Raw genomic sequence first — 25,011 nt, 5'->3', positions numbered from 1 at the left:
ACACACACATCTACTGACACTCAGCAGTTCAACTCAAGGGTAAATTACTCAGGCGGCTTAAGTGTACAGAGCAGAGAAAAACTCCGTGAAGTTCATCTTCAGCCAGAGGAAGGAAACTTTCCATGCCAGCTGACCCCTTTTCTTCCTTCAGCAAAAGGTCAAGAGTCTTTTTCATTTGGGTGGTGACTATAAAGTTGAGCAATCATTTCTAAAATATTGTTTATGTGGCAAGAAATTACCTCTTTTTAATAACGTGAGACAAAGAAATAGGGAGGGGGTTGGGGGAGAGGAGCAGATGGATTATTTTACAGATAACCACCTGAAGCAGAGAGGATTGAATTGATTTACTTGCATGCATTCAGAGGGTTCCAAGAATAGGGAGTTACAAAACCTCAGTTCCCGATCTAGGACTACATCGTAACGTCTTTCATCTTTTAAGATAATAGAAACCTGACGTTTTCTTCAGACTCCAATGGTAGCTTAGCCTACTAAGAATAAATTTTAAAAGGTTATGTTGCCCAAGAAATTTACCTGTTTAACAAGCATTCTATTCCTGTTTTCAGAGAACAGTATTATATGTTTTTAAACATTGAATGTTACAAATATTGTATGACACTGTCATTGCAATATTATGTTCACTATAGGTAAGATGCACCCATCCATTAATCATAACCATATTTTCCAGACCAAAATATCAGAGAAAATAGACTGTTAACTTTTATTCATTGATTTAATGGTTCACTCGCCCCTTCAAAAATTTAATGTGTACTTAATATGCAGTGGGCATTAGGTTTGGTGATATTAACAAAGGAGTGAACAAGACAGACTATGGAAAGGTGATTATATTAGACCATCTGAAATGGATGATCACTATTCCCAGATACTCAGAAATCAAGAGAATAATGCATGTCCTCCATCCCAATTAGCTTTTCTTGGACAGAAAAGAAATGTACATTTCTCGTAAGATACTCTACTCTTCTTGATATAGTCATACCATTAGGACAGAAGTTAATACTGGAGGTGGAGCCTCCAATGTGCTCCCCACTTTGTTATGGATTTTAACAACCATACTGCATGTCAATAATGCTCAGATTTTTATTTCAGGCCACAACCCTGTGTTCCAGATTCACATACTCAACTGAGAAGTCAACATCCCTTCTTAGATACCTAGTAGGTATCTCAAACTTCATATATTCAAAACAAAACTTCGTTTTTTTTTTTTTTTAAAGATTTTTATTTATTTGAGAGAGAGAGAATGAGAGAGAGCGAGCACATGAGAGGGGGGAGGGTCAGAGGGAGAAGCAGACTCCCTGCCGAGCAGGGAGCCCGATGCGGGACTCGATCCAGGGACTCCAGGATCATGACCTGAGCCGAAGGCAGTCGCTTAACCAACTGAGCCACCCAGGCGCCCCAAAACTTCGTTTTTAAGCCCTGGATTCCCTATCTTAGTAAATAGCACCCACATTCACCCAGTTGCTCAACAGAAAAATCCACTTACCTTGTTGACGTACTTTTTCATATGTCCCAGTTTTGATCCATCAACTAATTCTGCTGTCTCTATCATCCAAAAAGATCTCAAATTAGATCCCTCTTCTCCCACTTCTGACGTCTTAGTGAAAGTCACTGGCAACTCTCCCCACGCTGGTCTTCCTACCTCCATCATGCTCCTGAGGCAGTTCTCCACAGTGGAGTGATTCTCTTTAAACTCAACACTCTTCTACTCAAAACCTTCCAAGAGCTTCCAGCACTCTTAGAAAAAATTGTAACGACCTCTCCTGGTCTTCATCTCATTTTCTCTATCTCTTTCACTTGTTCTCTTTGCTCTAGCCACACTGGCTCCTGCTCTTTCCTCAAATGCAAGTAACCCAAGTTTCTTCTGACCTGAGGGAATCAGCGTGTTCTATGATCTCTACCAGGACTGCTCTTGCCCCAGAAACAGACATTCTCCTTCCTTTATTCAGATTTCTGGGCAAATGTTATTTGCTGAGGGAGGCCTTCTCTGACTGTCTTACCTAAAAACCTCCTTTGTCCCTCTCTATCCCCGTAACTTGATTAAGTTTTTTCTAGGGCTATTATTATCTAACATTAGATTATATACGTGTTTCTTGTCAGTCTTCCTCAGCTAACGCACACCTCAGAAGGGTAAGACTCGACTTCTCTACCCCTAAATGAATGCATTGAATCTAGCAGGTATTAAGAATTCAGCCTCCTTGGGGCGCCTGGGTGGCTCAGTTGGTTAAGCGACTGCCTTCGGCTCAGGTCATGATCCTGGAGTCCCTGGATCGAGTCCTGCATCGGGCTCCCTGCTCAGCAGGGAGTCTGCTTCGCCCTCTGACCCTATCCCCTCTCATGTGTTCTCTCTTTCTCATTCTCTCTCTCTCAAATAAATAAATAAAATCTTAAAAAAAAAAAAAAAAGAATTCAGCCTCCTTGCAAATGCAGTCAGGGAAAGGAGTCTGGGCAAGAGCACATGGTGTCCTCGGGAAATGGACAGCACTCTGCTTTAGGCCCTAGGCCCAGAGATTTTATAGGGTCCTCTCAGAGGAAAACAAGGGAAAACAGGTTGTTGCAAATTGGATGATATGAAGAATATGCACATAGGAAAAGGTCATAGTTTTTGTTTTTTTGTTTTGTTTTAAAGATTCTATTTATTTATTTGACAGAGAGAGACACAGCGAGAGAGGGAACACAAGCAGGGGGAGTGGGAGAGGGAGAAGCAGGCTTCCCGCTGAGCAGGGAGCCCCATGCGGGGCTCGATCCCAGGACCCTCGGACCATGACCTGAGCCGAAGGCAGACACTTAACAACTGAGCCACCCAGGTGCCCCAAGGTCATAGTTCTTAAAAGAGAATCTTACACAACTGACTTCTAAAAATTGCTTTTAATTTCTCATTACTTATTTAGTCCCACCCTTTGAAACAAAACAAAGGCTCTTAGAGATAAAACAAGTCTGGGAATATGTTAAGGTTGTTAACTATATTTTTAATAGAAAATTGCTGAGGGGAGCAAAATTCCTCCAAACTCCTCAAAAATTCTGAGGCATCATAGAAAGCTATGTGTTGTTTCTTTTTTTTTGAAAACAGAACTGAAAATAGGAGAATCTACAGCTTATGTAATTATCTAAAGGAAGTCCTAAGGTTTCTTTTGTTTTTTTCCTCGTCTGTCAGTGTAAGACAGCAGTTCTCAAAGTGTGATCTGGGTGCTCCTGAATATCTCAGAAATTCTTTCAGGGGCTCCATAAGGTCAATGCTATTTTCTTCATAATAATATAAGATGTTATTTTCCTTTGTCATTCTCGTTTTCTCACAAGTGTACACTGGAGTTTTCTAGAGGTTACATAGTGTGTGATATTGTGACAAATCAGATTAAATGGAAAATCAGATATGCAAATCCAGGTGTCTTCTCTTAAGCCAAACATTAGAAATATTTGCAAATATGGAAAACAAGACCATTCTCATTGCTAAATATTTTTGTTATTAAAAATGTAGTTATTTGGGTAAAAATTTATCATTTATGTTAACATGTAATAGGTATATTATTGTTCTCTTTATTGAATAAATAACCACATAATGAATTCTTAATTTCTAATAAATATCTATAGATATAACCACATAACCAAAGATCTGTTTATCCTCACTAATTTTTAAGAGTATAATGGGATCCACAAAGTTTGAGAACTGCTGATCTAAGACACTAAACTATCAACACATAGATTCCTCAATAAATATTTTATAACTTAAATTTAAGTTATAAATAAAGGAGTGATGATGAAGACATAGTTAAATACCTTGGTTACCTTAGTTAAATATATTTCTGGGGACTCCAAGAAAATCACGATTTTTTTCTTTTTTTGCATTCATTATGTCTACCTCTTTCCACAAGGTTTTTAGTGTATACTCAAGACAATTGTTTCAGCTTATTTGCACATGCAATTAACTAAAGCTTTGCAAACATGAATCCAAATGAGAACCCATAGAAAATCTGAAGATCTAACACTGTGGTCATGAGCACAGGCTCCCCGAAAATTGCCTACATTTACTCAACCCTTCTATGCCTCAGTTTCTTTAACTTTAAAATGTAGATACTATTAGTACCTAAATTGAAGGGCTGATAAGAAGATTAAATAATTTCATACTTATAAAGTGTCCAGAACAGTGCTAGGTACATTTAGTAAGTGTTAGCTACTATTATAGTTAATATAGAAATGGTAGCTACCATTATAAACATTACTGAGAATAATATCAAAATATTAGCAGGAACCGTGGAGGAAAAAAGGGAAGCCGATACCAACACTTTAGGACGTATTGAGATTTCAAAGTAATCAGAAATTGAAAGATAAATTTAATCTTACCATTGAGACAGTATCCTTTTCTGAGAAATCATATATGTTTTTGTCCAAGAGTAATTTCCCTTTCTGGTACTCTCTTGTAACCCTGTGATAATGCCTTATTATGCAGATTAAACGTATGCCCCAAAGAAGAAAACAAAGACTGTGTATTATGAAGATTAGTAATTATAGAAAAGATAATCTGTTAAGGCTAAGAATATCATCTCCTGATAACATTGTTTCCTGAGCCAGAACACCATATTTAAAATCATCTGGCTAGAGGGCAATTGTCCTGGTAAAGGATAATGGGAGTCAGTGAAAGCCAACCTCGGAGGAAGACAGCTGATTGAGAGAGCCAGTCTCATCATTTGCACCATGGAAAGGACAGCAGTGGAAATAATCTTAAATGGAATGCTCTAGATCACGTAAATTTTTTTATTAGTACCATGACTATATCTTGTAAAAGTTATATTCTAGGCATGTTTTCAGTCCTAAAATGGTTTATATCTACTTCTATATTGAATATCAATTCATATTGGAATTAGGATCACTAAATAGAGATTTCAGAGTGGCAGAATTTGGTTCAGTGTAAGAAGAAAACAGGAAAGATCAGAGTTGTCTACCCACCTTGCCTGAGGAAATGAGTTCCCCAACATTGGATGTATAAAAGGAAAAGTGTATTTTTTTTTTAAAGATTTTATTTATTTATTTGACAGAGAGAGACCAGCGAGAGAGGGAACACAAGCAGGGGGAGGGGGAGAGGGAGAAGCAGGCTTCCCGCAGAGCAGGGAGTCCGATGCGGGGCTCAATCCCAGGACCCTGGGATCATGACCTGAGCCGAAGGCAGACGCTTAACGACTGAGCCACCCAGGCACCCCGGAAAAGTGTATTTTTCTACCAGGAAAAAAAATCATAGGTTCGTCTGATTATACTCCTTACTCATAGCATTAATACTCAAATAAACAAACCCATTAAACTTTCGGTTGTCTATAATAGAAATAAAATGTTCTATGTGGCATTTCATATTCTGGACAACTCTCATTCATTGATTCAACAAATATTTATAAGGCAGACATTCTTTTAGGAACTTTAAATATAGCTGTAAACAAAACATAAAATCTCTGCCTTTGCATGACATATTATTTTGAGACAAGGTGGATTAATAATTAATAAGTCAAATATGTATATTCAGAAGGTGGTACGTGCTTTGGAGAAAAGCAAAGCGGGGAAGAGGATAAGGAATGTCGGAAAGGAGATGAGGGGTTGTTAGTTGGTTAAACAGTGAGGGAAGGATGTTTCCGGAAGAAATAGAAGAAATGGGAGCGGGAATTTTAGGAAGATTTATATTTGGCCATTGACTGAAATATGCTATCTGAAATCACACCAAATAAATTTATTTTACTTATAATTAGGTATTTATTAGGTTTAAGTCTTTAATAGTCCAAGATAAATATCTTCAGTTTTTGTCATCATTTACCATGTGCTAGGACTTGTAGATCCTCTTTGTCTCAGGTCTGCCCCTTGGACATACTCAGCCAGGAACACTATACTCAAAAATGCAGAGCAGAATGGGAAAATTACCACCACCTGTCTTCTGTGTTCTGTCTTCCAGCATGCACAGTACTTCCTTCAGGATGCTCTCCCGACTCCTAAATCTGATTTAAGTGTCTCCTCGTTGCATTATCTTATCTGTATTGTGCTGTATCACGGCCCATCTTAGACTTGGCAGACTCCAGGCTGTCTTCTAAGCCATGAACTTCACAACAGGGGCACCTGCGTGGCTCAGTAGTTAAGTGTCTGCTTTCGGCTCAGGTCATGATCCCAGGGTCCTGGGATCGAGCCCCACATCGGGCTCTCTGCTCAGTGGAAGCCTGCTTCTCCCTCTCCCACTCCCCCTGCTTATGTTCCCTCTCTCGCTGTGTCTCTCTCTGTCAAATAAATAAATAAAATCTTTAAAAACAAAACAAAACAAAAAAAACTTCACAACAGATAGTGTGTACATTCTAGTCCATCACTGTGCATGACGCATGGAGGTGCTCAGGAATATTTGTTGAGTCGGATGAATTAATATCCCTTACAAATCTAGTAGTCTATAATTTGCTCTCCACTGATTGGATATGTGAACTCCAGAAGGGCAGTTAAGTTTTCTTGTGCTATACTCACAGTACCTAGAACAGGCCTGGTACGTCCTAGACACTCAGAAAACATTTGTTGGAGGATTAATCATCTTTGAAACAGGCAAGAACATCATACGTAAGTCAGAAGGTCGCTGTTGACAACACTTGGCCTTCTATACCACTTTGATTCCTCTGCTTTCATGCCCATGCTTCTAATCCTCCTGTCTTAGACATAGGTCAAGTATGTTCATAGTGTATCTCAGGACATTCCTGCCCCAAGCCAGAAAAGTGCTCTCTCCTATATACTTGATGCCCCATCCTTTTCATTTATCAGATGATGCATCATAGATTGATAAACATCTTTCACAATGTCTTAATTTTTAAAGATTTGCCAGTGTGATATAGAAACATGTATATTAAAGTTTTGTCTTAGAATGTTTTGATTAAAAAAACGAATCTTGCCCTATCTTGCCAAACTTATCTGATATTTTCACTATTTGTAATTTCAAACAACCTGTTTTTAGCACACTGCAATTGCAGGAATCATTTCAGATTTCCTGTCAACTTTCTTGCCTTGGGGTGAATGAATAGGTATTTCCAGACCGATATCTAAGGTCGGTTACTTCTTACTGTGATGAAGGGTGTGCTTCCTCTATGTGACTGATGGAAAACCTTTGTGTTCAGGCAGCAATAGCAGTTCGTGTGCTTGGCTCACAATTTATGACCGTCTCAGTACCTAGGGTGGTGGAGGAAGTAGAATGTGCCTCTTTCAAAGGAGCTGAAGCTGAGCTAGTGCACAAGAGCTTAGACAATGATGGATAAGGTAATCTATTCCAACAGAAATGTGGTGGCAGAGAGTTAAGTAAGATATTCTCCGTGTGGTTAAGACTTGTCAGATAAGACTTTCAAGGTAGAAAAGAGGTGAATGCGACCGAGAGGAGACGCAGTGGTCAAGCAGGCAAAGAAGGGACTTGAGAGTCGAAAGTCCCGGGTCCGATTCCCAGTTTAGGAGTTTATTAGCTGTGTAAACATGGGCTTTCCTCTCATCTGTAAAGTGAGGTTATTGATACTTAACACCACAGAGTGGTTCTAAAGATTAAATAGCGTACTGTATTGTATAGAGTCTCCGTGGACCACAGAACATTAGCAGTGGCAAAGGCTTCTGTTTGAGAAACTTAACCTTCAATGTAAAGCTTCCAGCAGTCCAGTTCAGTATAAAAGCAGCAATTTCACAGGTGATAAGAAGCATCGAGTCTAGACCTAAAATTTTAAAAGTGGGAAGGTAGAAATCATTGCAATAGCAAAACCACTTCATTGTTTGTAATCTGCACCATGACGTTTAAGGGAAGAGGGACGGGTGAGGCACGTTAGCTTAAGTGACAATGAACAGGATCTTCTTTATTTACAAATTGAAAATTGATTTATTGGGTTTTTTGCGATTAAAGAAATGTTTTTTATTGTTGGTTGGAAATACTTCTATAATCATAATCATGTTGTTAATTATGAAAAAATTCACATGTTAATGGAAGTAAGTAAAGTAAAAGAGAGAATTACTCAAATGTCACAGTCCAGAAATCAGTAAATATAAGTAACATTTGAAAGGATAAGCTTTCTTAATTTATATACATATATATATATATATATTCTTACGAAATTATTCTTTTTACAATTATAGCATTTAACTATACATGATATTTTGTAACCTGCTTTTAACATAATATATGTTTATGTCAGTATCGATCTATATTCTATATGATCCATAGATCATTCTGTTCATGTCAACATGGATCTAGAATTCCATTTTTAATGGCTACTCATGGTTAACATGTGTTACACAGCCTATTGGTAGACATTTAGATTGTTTGCAATAATTTTTAGCTATTATAAACAATGCTGTGTTGAATTTCTGTGCATTTATATTTGTGCATACTTTTTAATTATTCTCTTTGGCTAAGTTGCTTGATGTAGAATTACTCTGACTAAAGGCATGTACATTACAAATAAAAAGTTTGTCAGCTTGCCCTCTAGAAAAACTGCTTGGACTTAAACATAAGAGGAAATTTTTAAGTCTCTATAAAGTAGGGAGCTCTAACTGAATTAAAGCTGTTTTAAAATTTTTAATTAAATGCTGTTTTAAAGGGGTGGGTTACATTAAAAAGTGGATTAAGCCAAGTAAGAGCAAATAGGGAAAGAATGTGCATAAGCAGGATTAGTGAAAGTATTAAAACTGTTCAAATCAAACTTCAGGGTAACCAAATAGTTGATGAGAGTGTAGAGGAGGAAAAAATAATTTTCCCTCTACTTTCCTAGGTTTTTGGCTGAGATCCCCTGTAATAAAATACCAATTGACAGGAGAAAAACAAACAGAAGTTTAATAACATGTATACCTCCTGTGTACATAGGATATGCAGAAAAACTGAGTAACTCCCAGAATGGCCCAAACCATCACCTTAAATGCCATCTCCATATAAAGACAAAAGAAAAATGTTTGGGGGGGCGGCGGAATGCAGCCAGTCATGGAAGGTCATCAAGAAAAGCACAGAAATCAAGTTTATTGTTGTTATTCGGATTTAAGTACAAGGCTTCTCCATTGATAAGAGTTTTTAGAGATTTGGTCATCCCCCTTCTCCAGTATAGAGAGTAAGACACTCTTACAAATGGAGATTTCCCTATAAAAGTAAATGTTTCTTACAACATGGTAGCTTCTATTCAGTTTTCAGAGCTTCTCCTGTGTTGCCTGCTTCTGAAAAATCATCACTCTAAAATAATCCTTGTACCAAAACATATTTTGGGGTGGCAAATTCTGCTTCCCTTCAAGAGAAAGTTCTGCTTTTAAGAATTCCAACTAGTAAATTATGAAGTAATGTAATATCCAGGAGTGGCTTTGAAATATCAAACCTGGACAGTGGAGGGAGATCTAGATGTCACAGAATTGACAATTTGTTGTTAACTGGTGAAACTGAAGGTGGGTATGTGGGGATTAGCTCTACTTCTCTCTTTACTTTTACTTATGTTTGAAACTTACTACGATAAAAAGTGAGGAATGTGTTTAAACATAGATTATTGTTATAAAAAAGATTTATGCACACTGGGAATTCATGAAATGCAGAAAAGAAAATCTAATTTTAATTAAGAGAAAATAAAATAAAAATAGAAAATTGTGATACTCTAAAAATTCTTTTGGTTTCAGGAGGAATGGGCAACGCTAGGAACCATGTGGAAAGACATGAAAAGTCTTCATAATCAAAATAATTGAGTGATTATTGACTTTATTTAGATGGATAGGAAAGAACACTTTTCTGTAAAAAGCAATCACAGTAAACAGTAAAAAATACATGAACACTGCTTATTTTTAAATAAATCAATACCAGGAATTCACTATTATCTGAAAGTTATCTTTCCAGAGAAAATGAATGACTGTATTTTTAACGAGAAAAAGAGGATTCCCAATCATGGAGGAGGTTGCTGATAATTCCATATCATCTCTCTTATAAGATGCAGCATAGACCAAATGATGGAACATGAGCTTTGAAACTTACAGTAAGCACTGAGATTTTATATCCTGAAATCTCAACGTTTTAATGGAGGAAAGAAGGAAAAATCAGTTCCAGATACCCATTTTACAGATATTCAACCTGAGATCTAGGATCCTGAAGTAGTTTGCTTATTGTTATACACATGGTTAATAATAATTAAATTAATTTTGCACAGTAATATGGTCATATATGAAAAAGTCTTCATTCCAATTTTGTTATTAAAAATTCTTTTGTGAAGATTACAAGGTGATAGCCATAAAAATTTAATATCATGAATATAATAGATAAAGGTGGTGAATTTACATAGTAAATTCAAAAATATCAAAGGAAACTGCTATTGTTTTCTTTGGGAAAAAGTGGAAATTAATCAGGATTTAATTAAAGCAAACAGCATTCTGGAGGGAATAACAAGGACAGAAGTTGTTTATGTGAATGTCAGATGCAAAGAGACATTTCATGAAGGAGCATAAGGTCGCAAATCATCGTTCTGTAGAAGAGGCAAAAGGAGACAAAGATGGCAGTTGGCAATGTTTTTGAGAGGAGAGAGAGAATTTAGGGAAGTGAATGGAACAGTTTAGAGTTGGTCCTTCTTCCGTTGTACTTAAACAATTAATAGCACCATCACCTCTCATGAGAAGCAAATCTAACCATCAAGATGCTGACCTTTGTTTAGGAGGGCAGTGCTGCTGTATGATCTACTGGCCACACTTTATAAAGCAGATCCTTTCACTTTGAGCTGATCTTTAGCAGTGGTATTGGGTTTGCTTCCGTCCCCCATCACACTCTCAGCTCTGTGCAATAGGAGACATTTCCGAGACAGGCAGCTTGGGCTTAACGGTGAAGTCTTTGGACAGATAAAAATTGAAGCTCAACAACCCTCCTGAGGGTCAGATACAAACTGTCAGGGGCACAATAAACACTGTGTTCCACCAGGTTAGACTCCAGCCAGCCTTGGGGATCCACTCCACTCCTTTCACAGGATTTAATTAACGGTTCCCCTGGTGGGATTTCACTCTCAGATTAATCCATCTTTTAAAACATTTATCCAGCTTCTTTCTTTCTCTGTACATTTTGTTTTTAGAGTACCTGTTCCTATAAAATATATGATTAATTCACTTCAATATCTAGACACTACTATACGTAGTGCTTTCTTGGGCCCTTTATAAAAGAGTTAATGATGTCAAGTAGTCATAGTTTTTTTAGGTACATCATACATGTGAATAAAGAAAGTAGGATCATCCATCGGAAATATAAAGACCAAGTCAAAATTCCCAGCGTCTGTGCTTGTTGGGCTGGGGAGGGGAGGAGGACATATTCAACCAACTAACCAAAATGAGCTATAGGTCTGAGTACTTTGGAATGTAAGAAGGTACAGAATCACATTTCCTGTCATGTCTATTGGACCAAATGATTCTCAGAATAATCTTGAAAGAGACAGAAAATTTATTAGTATTTCCAGTTTGCAAGAGAAGCAAAGCTCAGTGCTGTTATGACCTTTTTAAAAAAGATTTTATTTATTTAGAGAAAGAAAGAGGGAGAATGGGAGTGGGGAGGGGCAGAGGGAGAGAATCCCAAGCAGACCCCTATTCACGGCTCAGTCTTCCAACCAGGAGATCATGACCTGAGCCAAAATCGAGAGTCGGTCCCTTAACTGACTGAGCCACCCAGGTGCCCCGAGTGCTATTATGATCTTTAATGAAGGAGCAAAAGGTAGCAAATCACTGTTCTGTAGAAAAAATAAAAGGAGACAAAGTTGGCAGCAGCTAGGTAGTAGCAAAACTGTAACTACACACTCTTTCCGCTCTTCCAGTATGTGATCATCCAGTTGGATATAAAAGCTGCAGGGAAGACCCTTAAGTCATGTTGGAATGATCTGCCTCCAGTGGAGCTCTGGGGCAGCCCTTTGCTGCAGTGGCTCCTTAATACCAGTTCAGAAAATTTTGGGTCGATTTCCATTCTTGAAAGAGCCTCATTATTATAATTGACTCCTTCATAAGTATTGTTAAGTTTCAATCTCCTAATAGATTCAAATTTCTCCCACAACTCCTGCCCTTGACACTGCAGACTATATTTGCAAGTATTGGACAGTTATGAACTTGGAGAGGTGATTGATTCCTTCAGATCCAATTTCCCTCTTTTCCAACAAATATGCGGCAGCAACCTCTTCATTATTCTGAAATAAAATTAATTGATAATATAACCTATTCCATACATAATTTTGAAAAATTTTATAAAATGTTGGTTAACAAGCAACAATGCCATCAGTGAAGTGATTTTCCAAAATGGTGAACAGCTCTTTTTAAATTTCAAATAAAACAAGGTACAATCTTTCCTCAATATACACAATAGTTTTATTCCTGGAAAAATCTGTGTAAGTTAAAACATGCCAAAAATACTTTGTTCTTATACAAAAACTAGAGTAAGCTTCTAGACTCAGATAATAAGTTTTTCGCCTATATGAGGGCTTCGTAGGACATCTGAAAGTTATATGAAATGAAGGACAATTATTCACTGTATGGGACTGGCTCACGCATTGTAAGATGTGTTGCATTCCTGGCCCTAGTCCAGTAAATGTCTGTAGCAACTTCCATATTATTGTGACAACAACAAAACATCCCCGTGAATTTCCAAATTGCCCCTAAACAGCCCTACCACCCCAACTGAGACCCAGTGCTCCAGAGACTTAGGGAAGGAAGGGGATATTGCCTACCTTCTGCCCACCCCCTTTCCTCTACATTCCCGTACTGTTCCAGCAGGGAAGAAGGATGGCTGCTGAGCCATCTCATTGGTTATATGTTCAGTGTGGTTAGGTAAAGTCCTCAACTGTTCCCACTGGGGAGGGACCCTTTACTCAGCATCTTTTCCAGGCATTGAGCAACTTCTGTGTGATTGGATTATTATTTTGGGTCTTAGTTCCTGTGGTGAAATCCTTGGCAGGTGTACAGCCCAATCTCATTTCCCTGTTGCAGCCCCATTTCTGAGACCACCGCACCGCATTTCTCCCAGGTGGTCTTCCCACCATCCCAGGACTATATAATGCAAAAGTAGACTGGAGACTAAGACTCGGAAATCAGCTAGCAGTCTCTGCTTCTTCCAGTCTTTAAAGCAATTCGTCTGGGAGCCTCGTCTCTTTACCTCAAAGAGGAGGACCTGGTTGAGTATTGTCCTCCCAAAGCTCCTGACAGAGTGTGTAACACACCGGGCGTAGTTGCTTATTTGTTTATATACCACAATGCAGAAATCTTAACTTCGGTAGAAATATAGGAATCTTTTAGTTATGAAATGCATTGTCTCCATGCCAGAATTAAGCCAGAATTAATTTGTTCACTTTGGCTATCAATATTTCTTTTTATCCATAAGAGAGTAATTTGTAAGAGCATTTCTGGAAGATATGTAGATAAAAAAAGAACAGACTCTTCTAAAAATGGTCATCTTCCTGCATTAGAAATTGTATAATTTGTTTAATGTCTCTTTTCTTCCCCAAGATGAAAGCCCCACTTTTTCATGTGTTCATTGATGATTCCTGTGTCTAACATAGTCCCTTGCTTAATAGTTACTTTTAAAAAACTCAATAAATAAGTGATCGCATGAATAAATGATTTCTATCTTTGATTGTATAGCTAGCAGGTTACTTCCAAAATTCAAGCCTATTTCCACAAAATTCAAGCACACATCTGCTCTGACCATAAGATACTTTCTCTCATAGAAAAAAGAAAGATGTTTCCAAACTTGTCAGAAATATTCATTAGGCATTTTTTTCTAATATTAGTATGAATGAAATTTTATTTAAATAAATGTATTAAAACTTAATCTTAATAATTAAATGTATTAAATTTATTTAAATAAAATAAATAACATTTCACTTTAAAAGAAAGGGATGAATATCTAAAAATCTAGCATATGCTTTCTATTTTAAAAATATATCCTACAATGTCAAGTAGTGTTAGTGTAAATTAACACTAGATTTCTCCTAATGACGAATGTACAATCTTTTAGTTTGTGTCAGAATATGGGTGTGTCACAAGCGATGTCAGAAATACATAGGAAAAATCAAGCTAATTGGCTCATCTTGGATCTGTTATTCAACAAATAAGACTGCTTTTAGCAAATCAGTGTTCTTCTGAATGTGGGTGTGTTCAAAAGACAATAGATATTTGATTAAATGTTCTGACTACATTCAGATTTCCTTCATTGATTCTGTATATTTCTAAAATAATATTAAAAGCAGCTGTAGTTAGGGGAAGCAAGAGGCTCTTTATAAAGGCCATCCTTTGTCAAACTTAGCTCCATTTGGCTTTCCCACACAATAGATTTAAATGTCTGGCGATTTACTAGTAGAGTGGCTGTGAGGGTGGGGTAAGGGAGAAAGGATCTTACCCACCTGCTCCCCACCTACAAGTCAGATCTATGTCATAGAAAGGATACCAGATACTCCCAGTCTCCTATAACCTATTAAAAAGGCAGCCACACATCAAGGGGGTCAGGCAGTGGGAGGAGTGACTCCGAGGTACAAAGAATAAGGGGATGCATTGTCTGAAGAGAATTTAAAAACAATAACAAAACCAACTAAGGGTTGTCCACTCTTCACCATGCACCATCGCAGTGATGAAATACTCTCCTTGTCTGCTGGAGCAGATGACCCCCCCCACTCCCCGCCTTTAGCATGCCACCCTCAAAGGAGACTTGTTTCCTAGAATACTAGCAGCCTTACAGAAATCATGTTTCCAATTGGAACTATCCAGAAGGATTCCCCTGAAAGTGAAAACTCAGTAATTTTAAAAAGTACTGGGCTGGGAAAGGAGCAGTAACGAGACTCTGCTGAAGATCTGAGCCAAGGAGAAAAATAACTATATTCCCTTTCTTCTCCAGTCATTGCTTAGAGTCCTCGTACTGGTTGGGGTTTCTGCGAGATGACCATAATCATCTCCTTACTGGTCTCTTTATCACTGACCATGGTCACTTTGACACATCTCATACTTCCTCAAGATGTACCTTCATGAAATGCAGATTTGCCTATAGCACTCATGTGCTCAAAAATCTTCAGAGTCTAATTCTTACTAGGAAGCTGAATTCCTAGAGGTATCTAATTCATGTTTTTAACCACCCCAGGACTTAGTTCATGGCACTGAATGGAGTAGTCACTCACTGTTTGCTGCCTGAATTATTTACAAGTTCAGCCAGTAAACGTGCTACAGAGTTTCCTTTACATGATTGCCCTATAATGAGGCATGTTCCATTAATTTGCCTCATTTATTCAACACATATTTATTGATCACCTCCTTTGAGTTAGGTTGGCATTTTGCTGTGAATATTTCCATCTAAAATCTTTCCTTGAGCAATTTCTGGATTCAGAGTTTTTTTTTTTTTTTTTTTTTTTTTACAAAAAAAACAGGAAGACAAAAACCAAATGTCTCTCAAGATCTGTATGATACATGCACCAAGTATCTTTTTAGGTCTCAAATCTGTCATCATTCTTTTTGAAAGAGAGCAGTGCATGGGTCATACTCTGCATTAGCCTTTGAGCCCCGAAGGAGACTTGAAACCAAGTATATAAGATCTGGCCAATAAAAGACCATGAAGGTTAAATAAAATTAGAAAAAAACAACAAAAAAACAAGAAGTCAGCTATTATTTCCAGGTGTTTTTGCAAATTTGCAAATAGTGATTTTCCAATAATTATATACTTAGCCACAGTTAAGATTTGTGTATGCAAGTGTGTGAGTTTGTGCAGGAGGGTGTGTAGGAGTGCAATGTGTACGTGTGTGTATGTGTGCATGCTCTGTGTATTGTGTGATCTCAGAGAAGAATATAGGAAGAAGGATACAGGAGGCATGACAAACTCATGGAAAGAAGCACTGGAACCATCAGTAAGCTACACACATGTTATTCCCCTCCCTCCTCACCAGTGCTGTTGACTTTGTGGGAAGACGCTCCCCCCACGAGAGCTCACTTGTGAAGTTTGCCATCCAGTTGCATTAAAGCACCATTCTTGAAATAAAACCCAAAGGGGTGGTCAGAATTCTTGCAACAGTTCTGCCTTAGAAAGAATACAATCATTTTATATGCAGCTTCTGGGAGCTGTCTGTGGTTTTGGAACAACGCTTGGATTTATATCAGACGAACATGCACCTGAATGCAGAGGCGCAAACCATGTGGCTGAGGCTCTGCAGCTGAGCTTGATCAAGGCTGGCTGCTTTGAGGTGGGAATTCCTCAAGGAACTGGGACTCACTCACCGCAGAAACAAAGTATCAAACAAACAAGACACTGTGCTCTATCATTTCTTCTGTGTGGTACTCTCACACACAAGAGGGATGGCATGGTCAATGAGAAATTCTGACTTCACTGAGGTGTCCACAAAACTGACCACTTAAACTCATACTTGCTTCCTCAAGGCACTAGCTTGTTTTCCTTGCTTCATTTCTCCATAGCGGTATCTCCAGCTGATACCCTAGCATGAGTCCATTTATTTTGCGTACTGCCTCTTCTTTTTCCAGTGCAATGTAAGTCCCAGAGGATGGGAAATTTAACTGATGTTTTCTCCATTGTATGTCTAGGTCTGGCACAGTGCCTGGCTCAGGGTAGGCCCTTATCAATAGTTGTTGAATAAATACATGAAGGAATGAATGAGAAAATGAATTAATATGACTATTCTCAACTGTGTTTTGTCTCTGCTCTGCCCAGCTTGTTGCCTTTAATAAGAGTTGCTTGATGACTGACTTTGAGCATATCAGAAAATTCACAGGTCCCTTGATTCTTGAAAAATAGTCAATGAGAAAACAAGCACATATCCATAAATTATGTGCCTAAAGAGCCTCTCTTAACAGGAAATAAGAGATTCTCTGACATTCTTACAAAGTGGGCCAAATGAGCTTAGAAGTAATTCCTGAGATAATTGGCAAAGGGTCAGCTTACCCACGTAAGCCTGAGGCTCGGTCAGATTGCCATCGCTCTGCGGTCTGGCCTCCTGCAATGTCACAGACAATCTGTCTGTCATCACAGAGCAGGTGGCCAGGCAGGACTGTGGGTGTGGATATGGTACGGTCATCAGTTGCTTACCAGGGCCTGCACTAAGGATAGCTACAAGGAGGTGTTTGCTCTTGAGTTGCAATTTGCACTGGACAGGGGCCAAAGAGTTTCCTTTACCCTAGACCCCAAATCCATCTTTTGTCAACACAGGGCAGTCCCTTACAGGGCACAATATGTGCTTTATTAATTCATCAACCATGTACCCAAAACTGCTCTACATGCTAGGGATTGAGTGTTCAACAAAACCGAAAGCGGCCCTGCAGTCAACAGACTCACTTTTCTTGATCATCTCTTCCAATCTGCTTATCTATCTTTGTCAATTACAAAACCCACTTGGGCCCCTTAGAAATGTAAAAAGGCCCTCAAACATTTGTAAGCTCTCAAGTTTCCAAGAAGAGTCCCCATTTTTATATTCTGTTAAATATCAGTGTTTGATGGGACAGCAGAATACAAGCAGCATTGTGGCAGATGTAAAGGGATTGTTTTCACTCGTCTTTACCACTAATTAGCTATTTGATCTGAGGCCAGAGGTTCTCAGCTCTGGCTGAAACTTAGAACCACCCAGGGAACTTAAAAATTTTCCCACGCCTAGACTCCACTTTCAATCAATGAGGGCCGAATCTCCAAGAGTGGGTCTGGGCTTCCATATTTTGAAACAATATAACTGATACTGTGTAGCCAGGGTGGGACAAATCTCGTTGATCTCAATCTGTAAAATGAGGGTAATCATAATTCCCTCGTTAGTTCCTAAGGATTTCTTAAATAAAAGTTAGGTTGTAGATGGCAAATAATTTTAATATCTACACAAATAACTGGTACAAAGCACCCCAGAGGCTTCATCTTCAGTCTCTTTTGGTAGAGAGTCCTTGAATCGATGTTGAGGAAAGTTTGTGCAAACTTAGCAAAGAAGTTTATGTCACAGATAAGGTCATCTGTTAATATGAATGATAGGACAGGGGCTCCTGGGTGGCTCAATCGGTTAAGTGTCTGCCTTTGGCTCAGGTCATGATCTCAGGGTCCTGGGATCGAGTCCCACATCGGGCTACCTGCTCCTGGGGGGGGTCAGCTTCTGTTTCTCCCTCCCTGCCACCTGCCCAGCTCATGCTCTCTCTTTCTCTTTCTCTCAAATAAATTAATAAAATCTTTAAAAAATATATAACTGATAGGACAAGCAAAATCTTCATTGTAGTGAAATTTGTTTAACTCTATTGGAAATTACACCCCCGGATTATAATGGAGATGGGATGAAGTTAATACCCAGACATAAAGGAAAAGAAATATTGTGACCCAGCAAGAATGTTGCTTTGTTTTGGAAAGCAAATTAATGCTCAGAGACTGAGGTGGTTTTTTTTTTTGCCAGCAATTTATTTAACACAGGTTCACTGCGGGAATTTCACAAGTCAATAACATACAGGATGTCTCTTAATAAGCCAATAAAGAAATAATATACTCCGAATCAATGATAGATTAATCACGTGATTGTTCCAGGCAAGAGGAGAGGAAGGGAATAAAGTCCACATTCAGTGGGGTTGAACCTTTATAGGAGTTAGTACTTCGGAGAGACAGGTTAGCCAACTGCGAGCTGAGGTCCAGCTCTCAGTGCAAAAGGTAAAGTTCCCTGTTGCTAGAGCATGTTACTAGGGAACGGTAGCTCTGGTGTTGATGGGCAAGATGAGCTTTGCCAAGAGCTGCTGCATGGTTTTCACCTCTGCCAATAAGAGTTGCCTTGACCAAGGCAAGAGCTAATGCCCCAAGGTCTTTGGAGAGCTATTTTAGATGAGAAGGAGTGGCCTTGCCCAGACTGAACACTCTCAGATAGGCCTCACAAACTCTCGGTATTTATAGTCTAAATGTCCCTTTGACATAGTTGCTTCTTTATATGTTTCTATCGAGAAGCTCCCCCACTTCCACGGGGGGGGGGGGGTGGTGGCCTCCAGCAGCTGAACTGCTGAGTTCTTATTGGTGACAAGAGATGAGATGATGATTTCGTGACACAACTTACTTCATTCTTATATCAAAACAACTTTATTTCTAAAAACAACTATTTGTTTGGTCTTTGTCATAAATAAGTGGATTTGAAAATTGTACCAAACCAATATACAACAGATGCAGTGCCCCCTCTATCAAACATATAACTACATTCTCTACTTACAGAATTAGAAAGTACGCAACAGCTTCTTTCATTACCGAGAAGGAAAGTACTCTCAAAGTGTAGAGCATTCACTTTCCTGGATTTATTTCTTGCATAGAATTCTGTATAGTACAAATGATAGTATAATCATTATTGAAAATGAGATGGCTGATTATGTGCCACCTAATTATATAGATACTTTTTAAAAATTTTATGAATATCATTTTTATGGAACTTTACCAACAATAGAAATAACAACAGCATCATTTATTGAATAATTACTATAATCAGGGACCATGTCAAGCACATTATATACATTTTATCCTTCCTATAACTCCTTTAAGGAAATTCTACAATCTAGGTTTTCCAGACAAAGATACTGTGACTCAGAGAGATTAAAGAACCTCCCCAAGATCACACGGCCAGAGGTGAGATTCAAACCCAGATATTCTGACTCCAAATCCTTAACTCTTAACCAGTTTCGGTTCTTTTCTGACCCACTAATTGCTCTAGATAATGATTCTGCCATGAAGTTAGTCACTGGTAAAGTTGTGGGACAGTGACTAGAGGATGTCCTTAATGTGATAAGGGACAGAAATGGAAAATAAAAGTATCAGGATTTTGTACAAGCCCAATCCTTGACCATAAATTGCTCAAATATGGAAGTGCAGGTCCCTGATCCAAACACTGTGACAAATTCAGAGGAAGTGGGTGACCCCCACAGTGAAGAAAGTATGGGTTATAACTGTGAGTCTACTGGGGAGGCAGTAAGGCCCCAGTAGGGCCCACTTACAGGATGAAATTCAGGGTGGTGCTGAACTAGTCAAAACAAAACAGAGAAGTAAAAGTTTACTTGCAGGAACAAGACCACAGTGAGGAGAAATAATAGTGCTTAGAAATCAACAAAAAATTCCCTGCAGTCACACTTAAAGCAAAAAACCCTGGATCCAATCAGCAGCAATGGAAACCCAAAAGACAAATCATGCCAGTGATCTAGTTGGAGTTCCTAGGTGTGGAAGAATGGCTAATGCTGAGCTCCACGTGGCATGCTTGCTAGGCTACTGTCTTCTTATATGGAAGTCAGTATCCAACTGAGCTTAAGGGTGAGCAGGTAGTTGAGTGTGAAGGTTGGCAGAGGAGGAAATGAGGTGGGGAATACTAACTCCATATGAACACACTTGCGTAGACCCAAGGCTAGAAAAACAAGGATGGTAACTCTGACCTACATGATTCAAAGTAAAAATGAAAGAAATTACAAGAAAGTACTTGTTTTTCTTATGTTGAAAAATTATCAAGAGCTTTAGTAAAATACTAAATATATTAAAAAATTTTCATAGCCCCGATCATATGTCCAGTTTCTCTGTAGACTGGAGGAAAAAGTAGGGCCTAATTCTCAACATTTATACTTGGTCTGAAAGTGAGTTTGCTAAAAGATCTCCTGAAGGTTTGCAGGGAATTAGTTCATGAAAATCTGAACCATCTTTAGAATATATCAAATCTTAGTGATTTCCCTGTGGAGTCCCCAAAATGGTCATGCCCTATTGCTTTGGATACATAACAGAAGAGACCCAGATCCTGTATCTCTGAACCCTAAGCCCGAAGAAAAGAATGGCAATCAAGATTCAAGAATACAATTAAGAAATAACTATTGGCATTGGAATGTAAATCACCACCTTCCTACATACAATATTTCTTCTTTCCAAAGCCACAGCCTGAGGAACCGCTCTATTTCCTTACCTAGAGCCTTGTGCCAGTGATGTAGCCTTTGATAATTCTTGCAATAAAAATCCAGTCATGTATGACATTTAGGAGGGAGCAAAAGCTTTGACTTGCCGTGGGGCCCGGAACACTTATAAAGATGCCTTTAATGAGAAATGAAAGGAAAAAAAAAATAAGGATTCAGAAATTGAGCCAAATCTGAAAGGGTGTGCCAAATCACTAGGCACTAGGCTGCCTTTTAATGGTTCTAGGTAAAGAGAGGACCTTAATGTAAATTTCTCCCCCCCAAATTCAAATTAGTCTAATACCAGACTAGATTGGAAAAGAAGAGGAGTAAAGAGGACCAAGATGAAGCCTTAATGCTTTCTCAGCTACCGACAAGGTGAACTTTGGGCAGCACTGGAATATAGACATTTAAGAACCAGGCTGGTGTCACCCAAGTCACAAGCATGCTTACACTTTCAAGAAAATCTGAGCTTTCACCAAGTGGTCCCTAATAGCAAGAATAGGCCACGCCCCTTCTACAGAATCTATTCCAATGAGATGTAGTCCACTCACATTTTCATTCAGCTCTTTTGCTCAGTTCCTTTAGTTAGCCTGGTCCTATTTCCTGTGGGGGGGTGGGGTGGGGAGAGTTTTTAGTTACAGGCCATTTAGAAAACAGCCACTTTTCTCTCTAAGTCCCTTTCATTGAGTGTGAGCCAAATGTCTGCCTCTCACACTCCCTTGAAATCAGTACCCTAAGTAATTTTTGGCTAAGGACATACTCTTACAGAGAGATGGTGACCTTCTGTGTCTCCCCACGTCATTCTGTTTACACCCATTAGTCAGTGCAGTCTAACAAAAAGTCTGTGGCAAGTCAAGAACATTTATTTCCTACGAGGAAAGGAAAATGTTCTTAGGCGAGAATGATTCCTGGGAATATACAAGACAAGAAGAAGCTTGGTTTCCTCCATCAAGCTGGGTATCCCCGAGCATTAGATGGACGCAGCAGACCCTTGTTAGTTAAAGCACAATCCTCATCCAGGCAGTACCAACATCACTTGTAAGTTTGCTAGAAATGCAGATCCTAGGCCTTCTCCAGATCAGCTCCAGAAGAACCTGCAATCCCCAGGTGATTCATATTCACATTCAGGGTTGAGGGGTATTGGTGCAGAACAGTGGTTCTCAACCTTGCTTACAGGTAAGAATCAACCTGGGAATCTTAAAAAAAAAAAAGTTACTGATGACTGGGTCCTACCCCCAGAGATTCCAAGTTAATCAGTCTGGGGTGTGGCCTAAGCACTGGGATTTTTAAAAGCTCCCCAGGAGATTCTGAAGCAGTCAGGGTTGAGAGCCACCCGCCTCATAGTCAAACAGTGGGATTCCTGGAGTCAGAGTCCCCTTTCCCCCGTGGCCTGGCGGCCAGAGAGCTGCAGAGTAAGTAGTGGGGAGATCTCCGCTAAGGACTTAACTTTCTGCCTGGTGCTCTGTTCCTCTCAGCTTCTCCACACAGCTGTCCCTGACCCCTCACCCCTCTGCCAAACTACACCAGTGGTGAATGTCCACTGGTGCTTTAAAGACGCAAGCTCCGAGTCACCCTTGAGGACTACAACATCAGAGTCTCAAGATGGGATGCTAAAATCTGCATTTTTTAAAAAGTGGTTCTTTTTTTTTAAGTTTTATTTGACAGAAAGAGATACAGTGAGAGAGGGAACACAAGCAGGGGGAGTGGGAGAGGGAGAAGCAGGCTTTCCACGGAGCAGGGAGCCCAATGGAGCCCAATGCAATGTGGGGCTCGATCCCAGAACCCTGGGATCATGACCTGGGCAGAAGGCAGACGCTTAACGACTGAGCCACCCAGGCGCCCCCTAAAATCTGCATTTTTAACAAGCTTCCCAGGTGTGTCTGATGTGCAGCCAGGTTTGTGAACTCCACAGTGGGTCTAGCCTTTCATCCTGCCAAGTCATTAAGGATTTGTAAGGATGAATGAGCTGTCAAGAAAGCAAGGGCCTGGTGCAATGCTCCTTTATTAATTATGGGGAAGTGATGTATTGGCAATGATAATACTTCTCTTGGAAAGGCCAATGAATGGTTCGTCGATTGCTGCATTAGATTTTTCCCAACTCAACCTTAATGCTCAGCTTTTACTCCTCTGTGGTTTAGAAGCGGCATGGCTTTCGCGTTAAACAGCTTCTTGGTCTTTATTCCCAGGTGAGCTGCAATCTTTGAGGGAAATACCAACACGGAGAATCTTTCCGAAATCTTGGCTGGGGAATACCTCTCCCCTCACCCCCACATCCTTATCTGCTTGTGTCAGCAGCTTCTAGCCACGGTACTGCTGTGCATGTCTATACGTAGGAAAAACACAGTGAGGATATAAGAGAAAATCATTGATACATCCCCAGGTCCCTTTGCTAAACGAAAGCTTCCTTTCGCAGAGGGCTAGAAAGCGGAGGAAGAAAGATATATCTGGATGAACAATTTCAGAGGTGAGAAATGGGTAGGCAAGTCAGGGTGAGGGTTCTGCCCGTGGGAGAGGCGAGGAAGGTTGAAAAGAAAAGTTGCAGCGCCCGTCTGCGCGTGTAATCGATGGGCTGGGTGCCCGCCCGGGAGAGCGCTAGCGCGCGGCCAGAACGCACTGCGGGGCCGAGGGCCGGGAGCAAATCGAAAAACCTTCTCGGCGGCGGAGGCTGGGAGGCTGGGAGGCTGGAAAGGCTCCCCGCCCGCTCGAGGCTCCAGAAACGCGCCGGCTCTCCTCCCGGGCGGTCGCCGAGGGCGCCGGGGCTCGGCGGGCCGCGGACGCGGCGGCGGCGGGGCCGAGCGCGCGTGTGAGCGAGTGCGAGGCTGCGGGCGGCGGGCGGGCGGCGGGCGGGCGAGTGTGCGCGGGAGGGAGGGGGAGCGCGCGCGCCGCCCGGGCCCCGGCCCTCCCAGCCTCCCGGCCTCCGCGCCTGCCTCCCGCCCGCGCGCACCGGCTGCCCGCAGCCGCCGCTCCCGCTCGCGCCGGCGCTGCACGGGAGTCTGCCCGCCGCCGCCCGCTTTGTGCTTCCCCCCAGAAGATGGGAGCGACCTCTTCCCGGTCGGGAGCTATTTAAAAGGAGAGAGTGCGCCGTATCGCCAGCTAGCGTGGAGGAACTGGGGAAGGATCCATCCACACTCCCCCAAACCAGGTAGGATCTTATGATGGGCAGCAGGAGGGATTTGGTCAGCTACCGCCAACTATTTTCCATTTCTTGTTCGCAAGGCTACACTTCCCACCCGCTTGGGCGAAGGACCGGCTGCTGAATTGTGTGTGTGTGTGTGTGTGTGTGTGTGTGCGCGCGCGCGCGCGCGCGTGTGTCCCTACACGTTTTCTGGGGTGTCCGCGCTTCTCGGGGAGCGAAATTGCTCGGGCTGGTGCGTCTGGGCGTGAGTGTGCCCGCCTGTCAGTGCCGGCTGCCGGAGGAAGAAAGGGCTGCTAAGGAGAGATGCTGCACCCTGCACGGCGCTGGGCTCTGAGGCTTCAGGGCGCGAAGAGCTAAGTCCACCCGGAATGCAGCGCTGCTGGGGATCCAGGCGTCCCCACCCACTGGGCTCTGCTCCGCGGTCATCCCACCTCCTGGTAATCCTTGGGGTCTTCCCCAAGGCCACACTCGCGAGTCTCTTTTCCGGCGAGGTCTGGGTGCTCCTTCACCACGGACTGCGGAGAGGAGGGAGTTGTGGCCGGGGCAGGAGGAACAGGCAAGGGGGGATTACAGCGGGACGGGGGTGGGGGGGCGGGTAGTGGGCTGAAGGGTCCGGGTCTTTGGGCACTATGCCGGGGTGTGCGCGTTGGGGATTCTGCACGCACAGGCATCTCTCTCCCACGAGATTCGAAGGGAACTTTGCAGCTGCATTATCTGCCTCTGGAGCTTTGCTGGCTCTTGGGGAAATGGTCTGTGTTCTGAGATGTGAGGATATCCTTCTTGGCTCCTCCTTAATGAAGAAGAGGGAGGTCTTATGGGTGGACAGTCAGCTAAAGAAACCAAATCTGCCCAGAGGATGCTTTTAAAAATACAGTGTGTGTGCATCCTTGATTTTAACACCCCCCCGCCCATGGATTCTGTTGACTATTTGATGAATGACTGGGGCTGGCAATTTGTATTTCCCTCTCCAGACAAAGTGGCAGTGGTTGGGTTGAAAGCAGACTGATCAAATT

The 25,011-nt window shown here is 40.9% G+C and overlaps 1 protein-coding gene across 20 annotated transcripts in view; it reads left to right on the top strand.

Moving 5' to 3' along the window:
* Positions 1–25,011, top strand: part of SLC8A1 (solute carrier family 8 member A1) — a 372,498-nt gene that overhangs the window by 28,122 nt on the left and 319,365 nt on the right. For 7 of the 20 annotated variants that reach the window (XM_032410384.1, XM_032410375.1, XM_032410372.1 and 4 more), the window contains exon 1: positions 24,145–24,435. The exons of 1 other annotated variant lie outside the window; for it this stretch is intronic. In XM_032410384.1, the coding sequence (XP_032266275.1) occupies positions 24,367–24,435 (69 nt within the window). In that variant the 5' untranslated portion in view covers positions 24,145–24,366. Of the gene's footprint in view, positions 1–23,219; positions 23,327–23,798; positions 24,005–24,141; positions 24,555–25,011 lie in introns of those variants that run through there. 12 more of the 20 variants (XM_032410376.1, XM_032410377.1, XM_032410383.1 and 9 more) reach the window with 10 other exon arrangements.

Source organism: Phoca vitulina, unplaced genomic scaffold (assembly GCF_004348235.1).
Source record: "Phoca vitulina isolate PV1807 unplaced genomic scaffold, GSC_HSeal_1.0 scaffold12, whole genome shotgun sequence".
In the NCBI taxonomy this organism is placed as follows: Eukaryota; Metazoa; Chordata; class Mammalia; order Carnivora; family Phocidae; genus Phoca; species Phoca vitulina.
Note: the sequence above shows the minus strand (reverse complement) of the source record. Positions and strands in the feature narration are given on the sequence as shown.